The 6,622-nt window shown below is 35.9% G+C and overlaps 1 protein-coding gene across 3 annotated transcripts in view; it reads left to right on the top strand.

Annotated features, from left to right (window-relative positions):
• The window catches only part of LOC109357440 (ABC transporter D family member 2, chloroplastic-like), an 8,277-nt gene extending 2,030 nt beyond the window's left edge, over positions 1 to 6,247 (top strand). For 2 of the 3 annotated variants that reach the window (XM_019601403.1, XM_019601404.1), the window contains 7 exons: positions 1,044 to 1,370; positions 1,484 to 1,648; positions 2,045 to 2,273; positions 3,526 to 3,764; positions 3,882 to 4,185; positions 5,362 to 5,630; positions 5,910 to 6,247. In XM_019601403.1, coding sequence (XP_019456948.1) covers positions 1,044 to 1,370; positions 1,484 to 1,648; positions 2,045 to 2,273; positions 3,526 to 3,764; positions 3,882 to 4,185; positions 5,362 to 5,630; positions 5,910 to 6,077 — 1,701 coding nt within the window. In that variant the 3' untranslated portion in view covers positions 6,078 to 6,247. Of the gene's footprint in view, positions 1 to 1,043; positions 1,371 to 1,483; positions 1,649 to 2,044; positions 2,274 to 3,525; positions 3,765 to 3,881; positions 4,186 to 5,328; positions 5,631 to 5,909 lie in introns of those variants that run through there. The other variant, XM_019601405.1, reaches the window with a different exon arrangement.

Here is a 6,622-nt window from a genome sequence, read left to right as displayed (position 1 = left end):
CCCCCCCCAAAAAAAGAAGAGAAATTATAACATCATGACCATTTTTCCGACAGTAATTTCATTGTGTACCTTAGTTAAATACTTTGTTTTCTTTGAAGCAGTTATCAACTGGTTATCTGCAGGTCTGTAAAAGAAGTGCACTGAAGTTTCACGCCTATCATTTGTTCCTGAAGATTTTTGTAACATCAATGAAAACAAGCTCTATGGATGCCATGTCTCTGTTATTTATTGGTTTTTTGTATGCTATTCCATTCCTAAAGAATTCCTGAACAGTATCACATATGTCTTTTTTCTAATAATGGGCCAACCATGTTTAAATAACCCTGTGTAAAATCCATCTGGTCCAGGGCTCTTGCTCTTTGGAATTGAGAAGAAAATGCTTTTGATTTCCTCATTTGAAAAGGGTTTTAGAAGTCCTGTTTGATGTTCAATATTCAAACATGGGCCAACTTTGAAGACCAAATCATCCACACACCATGCATTGCTTTGATTATTGCTGAACAGGTCCTTACAGTATTCTTCAAAATCTTATAGACTTCTGCTTTATCATGGTCCCAATTACAAGCTCTCCGTTATCCTTCATGATTGATGTAATCTTGTTTCTGTACTCATTCTTCTTCAACACTTGGTGAAAATAGCTTGTGTTCTTGTCTCCCTCCTTTATCCAAGTTGCTTTAGATTTCTGTCTCAGAAATGATTCTGCAATTCTGCCTGTTGCCGTATAGTTACTCACTTCCTCTTCTCCTTCATTTGCTTCTCTTCATTCTGAGGGTTTGCTTGTAATTCCTGCTGAGATTGGATAATAATCTCCCTTTGTTCCTTCTCTCTGCCTAGCATGTCAGAGTATTCTTTTCTATTAGCTTTGACAAATCACCCTTCAACATTTTCATCCTAGTTACAATCTTAAACATCTTTCACACAGACATATTCTTCTGCCATGTGTTCCTGACAATTCCCTCACTGAGGGTTTGCAGACCATATATTAAAATCGTAAACTTCCATGTGTTCCCATGCTTCTAACATTGTTTATCATTCTGTTGCAGTTTTTTGTTTTGAGAGATTATGCAAGAGACTCCCTTTCCTTGAGATGGAGGTCTTGGATGACGAGATATTACATGGATCGCTATCTTAAGGATCATAATTTCTATAAAATTCAGTCACAGTCAATCATTGATAATCCAGACCAGCGAATTGTTGATGATCTAAGTTCTTTCACCGGGACTGCCCTTTCTTTATCCCTGAAACTCTTCAATGCAGTTGTAGACTTAATCACATTCAGTAACATCTTATATGGAATCTATCGTCCTCTATTTTTTGTTCTTATAGTATACTCCATTGGTGGGACGGCTATTAGTGTTTTCCTTGGAAAGGTAACATGTCTTTTTTCTTCTTGTTTTAGTGACAGTTTAATGATTAGTCAAAACTACCGCATCTCCTTTAAGATAGTTCTGTTTTTATTTACTTGAAATTGTCAAAATTACAGGGACTGGTAAACTTAAATTTCCTGCAAGAGAAAAAAGAAGCAGACTTTCGTTATGGGCTTGTACGAATTCGGGAAAATGCTGAATCGATTGCTTTCTATGGTGGTGAAGAAAGTGAAATGCAACTTCTTCTGCAGCGCTTCAGTAGTGCTTTTGAGAATTTGAGTGTGAGTTGTTTCTTGTTTATGCTAAATTTTTTTCCTTTTAAAACTATTCTTGTACAAGATGTTACCAGTATCAATCCGTGTACCCAAATTTTAAAAATAAGTGCTGCGTACCGGTACCTGGTACGTGTGCATCACTCTTTTTGGCTGTAATGAGTACTGGAATGGACCAATTGCTTTGACTGTATTTGCTACAAATCATTGTGGTTAAACCCCCCAATGGGGTTGGTTAACTTGTTCGTAGCAGTTGGACTGGCTTAGGAAATTCTATTGAATGCCTAGTGTAACCTTGTTGCAGCATCATTTATTTTTCTTTATTAAGTTATGCAATGTACTTCCATCGTCAAACTTACCATAAAATAATTGAGAGATGTGGTAACCTATATTTTTACTTTACAGAAAATGTTGATTTCTTCTAGAAACCTGGAGTTCTTCACCGATAGCTACCGCTATGTCATTCGAGTTCTTCCTGCTGCTGTTGTTGCTCCGATGTACTTCTCTGGAAAAATTGAATTTGGTGTCATCAGTCAGTCAGTCTCTGCATTTAATCATATCCTTGGGGACTTTTCCCTCATTGTGTACCAGTTTCAAGCAATAACTGCTTTTTCTGCTGTTCTTAACCGGCTCGGTACAATATTCCTTTTCTTTTCCTCTTGTTTTTCCTGTTAGATGTCAACATATAAAAGGATATGCACACAAGTGATTAAAGTTTTACTCTGAAGAAATGAAAAAACTTTTAAAACAGTTCTGTTTGCATATAGACAAACTAAAGGCCCTAGAAAAGAAAAAAATATGGTACAACTATGTTCATGAAGAGGTTATTTGTGACACAAATATAAATGTCCTTTTCTATCTATATGGTAAGACCCACAAACCAACAATTGAAATGTGTAATATAGCTAGTGGAACCAGAGTTTTTTCTTTTTTCATAGGCAAATAATTTTTTCTTTTATTTGGGGGTGAGAAAGCACACTTCCTTGGATTTGAATGGTGTGTTCACATTTCATGATTCACAACCCTACAAACTGAATTGACTCTTACATGACTTATAGGGTTGTAAGGAGCAAATATAGCTAAGTGGATTATGCCAAACAAACTGGTAGTCATTAGACAGAATTGTTGATATTGTGAATATTTGTAAGGCCGAAGTCTTTGAGAGGCTCATAGTCTTTCTTTGCATTCTTTTATATATTGTACATCCTTTAACATTAATGATACGAAGTTTTCTCTCCTTCATCTCTTTCAACAATAATAAATATGATGTTGAGGGGAGCTGGTTGGGTCCACCCCAAGAACTCCAACTTCCAGAATATCCCAACTAATATTTTAAATTGCGGTTGCGGTCGCGAGTGGTCATTGTGGCTGTTGCAATGTGGGTTGCGGACGTTGCAGTGTGAATTATCTTATAACTAAAAAAACATTTTCGAATCCGATGCGGCCTGATGCGATCCGATGCGGTTGCAATGCATTCGAATCATTGTGATTCAGAGTCACACTGCAATTGTGGTGTGATGCGATTGCGGCGGTCACCGCAACCACAATATTGCAGCCACATCAGGTGATGCGGTCCGCAATTTAAGTCACTGATCCAACCAAGCTCCTCACTAACTACCTTTTGATTTGCCATAACCCCCTTAGGTAAATACTAATTGTTGCCCTCTTAATTCTCTCCACCCCCACTAACTGTAAATGCCCCTTATTGTCAAAGTAAACATTCTTTGCTCCTTTGTTATATTTTTGTCAGTAACTTTCCTCTTAATTTTCAGATGTTGCTTTTCTGAAACCTTATCGGTTATTGATCGATATATGTATGCTTTGACATGCTAGATTTGTTGCTTTGAATGTACTTAACACTAATACTGTCTTCATCACATATGCAGGTGAATTTGATGATGTTTTGGACAGGAGCAGCTCTAAATCTCTCTCCAATACTGTAGAAGATATACGTATTTCATACAATAATTTTAGGAGCTCATCTGTATTGGAATCTAATGGATCCATGCCAGGAGAGAAATATGAGACATTGCTAGAGGTAGAAAGTTTGACTCTGAAGACACCATGTGAATCTACCCTTATTAGGGACTTGTCATTGATTATCAAGGATAAGGATAATTTACTGGTAAGCAATTCACTGGCCTCAACCCCAACACTTAAAATATATTGAGATCTGTATTGTTAAGTTCATAATACTGTAGTGCTTTACAAATACATTTTATGTATATAACTAATTTAACAGGTGATGGGACCAAGTGGAAGTGGTAAGACTTCTCTCTTAAGAGCTATGGCTGGTCTATGGAAAACTGGAACTGGAAAGATCTCATACTACGTAAAAGATGGAGAAGATCCTAAGCAATCCATGTGTTCAGATGTGAATTATTATCATGATGCATCTGAAGAACATGGAAAATTGATAGGCAAAAGATCCCAAATATTTTTCCTACCTCAAAGGCCATATATGGTTTTGGGTACACTTCGTCAACAATTACTTTATCCAAGATGGGCTGATGCCACAGTTCCGAGATCAGATTCTAAGCCGATAAGTAAGTGATTTCTAGTTTCTTTTTCCCTCAGACCTAAATATTTTGTTGAGTTCTCATGGAGACTCATTAACATTTTAGTAAAAGAATAATGTCTTTTGCAGTATGAATGCCAGAAATAATAATAATCTGAGATTTTTTAGGGAGCCTTTATAATGATGATAAGATTCAAGGGGAAAAAAATCTGACCCTTTCATTGAATAGATGAGTTATAGATAGGGCTTGAGAAAACATATTACTTTTATGCATAGGGTATTTTTAGCTTATTTGTTTTCAAGATGCAACTGTGAAGAGACTTCGGGTGAATAAAAGTGATGACATATTTTTGTTAAACTCTGCCTATACATTAAGCTAATCTAATGCTGAACCAAGCCTAACCAACACCTTCCAAATATTCATACAAAAATTTCTCTTAAATCTGAACTTTCATTGAGCTCAACTAAATGGAGAATTAGTCATCCAGAATCTTGCAAAGATTATGTTAATTCCTGTTTTTTAGGATCAATCCATGTCCACAAGATGAATACATCTTGGTATTTTTGTAAGTTAAGAGTCCTACACCCAGTTGAGAATATGATCTAAGAGCCATTTATAATAACATTGGTAATCCTACCTCTATCAGATAGCTTTTGGGGTGGAGTTAGGCCCAATAATTCTAAGTTCTAACACATATCAGACCCACCTTGATGTTGTGCCACCCAGTGATGTTCATTCTTGCAAGCTTCATGCTCTAGATGTTCATTCCTAGGTGTGTTAAGTGTCAAAGTCCCACCTTGGTTTTCAAACATGAGCCAAGAGTCATTTATAGTAACATAGACAATCTTCCCTCCGAGCTAACTTTTGAGGTGGAGTTAGACCAAATTATTTTAGCACTATCCATGCCCTTCCCCATTAGAATTGAAGACTTTATTATCAAGTGAACAAATTCAAAATATTAATTTTGAGAATTAACTTTTATGCTGGAACCATTTCTTTGAGATTATATAATTCATCTTAAAAATATTGTTCTACCAAATTATTTATGAAGAGCCTGAAAAACCACATAACTCTGTCAAATAAATACTATCATGACATCCGATTAAATAGAAAATCCTTTCTGATTTATGTCATAGTTATATTGATTTATTAGCAGGTAATATTTGTTAGATTTACTGATTTAGTTTAAGCATTGGTCTGCAGATATGCTTCCTTTCTTGGCAAACTTGCCAAACTCAGATCACGTGAAAGATAAGCCTATGAAGCCTACAACAGATGAGCTGATAAAAGTCTTAGAGGATGTCCGCCTTGGCTATTTGTTGGCTCGTTTCAGTTTAGATTCGACACATGAATGGTCTAGTGTTCTTTCTCTCGGAGAGCAGCAACGCCTTGCGTTTGCTCGTCTTTTGCTTTCAAAACCTCAGTTGGTTTTATTGGATGAGTCTACAAGTGCACTTGATGAAGCCAATGAGGTATTCCTTGATACCTAGTGCATCTAACATACTGTGAATGAGATATATCATGTTGAACTTCATGTTATTCAATAAATTTACAACAATTATCCATTCAGACACTTGCCATATTCTACATTCATGTTTTTGTGAAGTATTGCTTGAAGTAAACCCATTTTCTATTCTTTGTTGTTCGATTACTTGTGCTATTTCAAAAGAGTGTCAGGTTTTAATCAATGTCATGATTTTATAACCCTTCATATGATGTTTATGTTCATTTTCTTGTGCTTTGACTTACAGGTTCATTTGTACAATAAGATTGGAGAAGCAGGCATAACATACATCAGCGTCGGCCATCGATCAACCTTGTGTAATTACCACAACAGGATCTTACGTGTATCCACAACGGATGCTAAAAATGAACAGCCAAATTGGTACATTGAACCCACTAAACATAATCTTCTCTAAAAAAAATACAAATCTACCATTTTAGGAGACTTCAGTATTGATTACATTCTTTTGCTGCTTAACATCTTAGCAGACATCTAAACTTCAAATTCATTTAACATTTTTTATGTTATGTCACTAAAGAAATTTCACTGCAGTTAAAGATTCTAGTTTTATATACAAGTTGATAGGGACTCTTGTTAGCCCTTAAGTTATGTTCTAGTGTCCTTATTGGTCTTGTTAGAGACTTTGACAGGAACTACATATTGCACCTCCAATCTTCTTTTATGGGCAAACTCAAGAAGATCCTCAAAGGCCACATGTCTTCTCTATATAGTCATTGCATGAGCTTGTGCTCTTTATCAGCTTGAGTCTTAGAGGCCACGTAACACTTAGACAAATATAGATGATAGTTCGGTTGAGTTTGTCATGGTTCTAGAAAATTTTAGAAGAAGTTTAGTATTTGTAGAAGGTTTGTTTGGAGTAATAGGTGTTGTTATTTTACCACATATGTAGAATAATAGTTGAATGACGATGCCCAATATATGACCAAACGTAGCTATGAT

Source organism: Lupinus angustifolius, chromosome LG09 (assembly GCF_001865875.1).
Source record: "Lupinus angustifolius cultivar Tanjil chromosome LG09, LupAngTanjil_v1.0, whole genome shotgun sequence".
Taxonomy (NCBI): Eukaryota; Viridiplantae; Streptophyta; class Magnoliopsida; order Fabales; family Fabaceae; genus Lupinus; species Lupinus angustifolius.
This window is presented reverse-complemented; position numbering and strand designations above follow the sequence as displayed.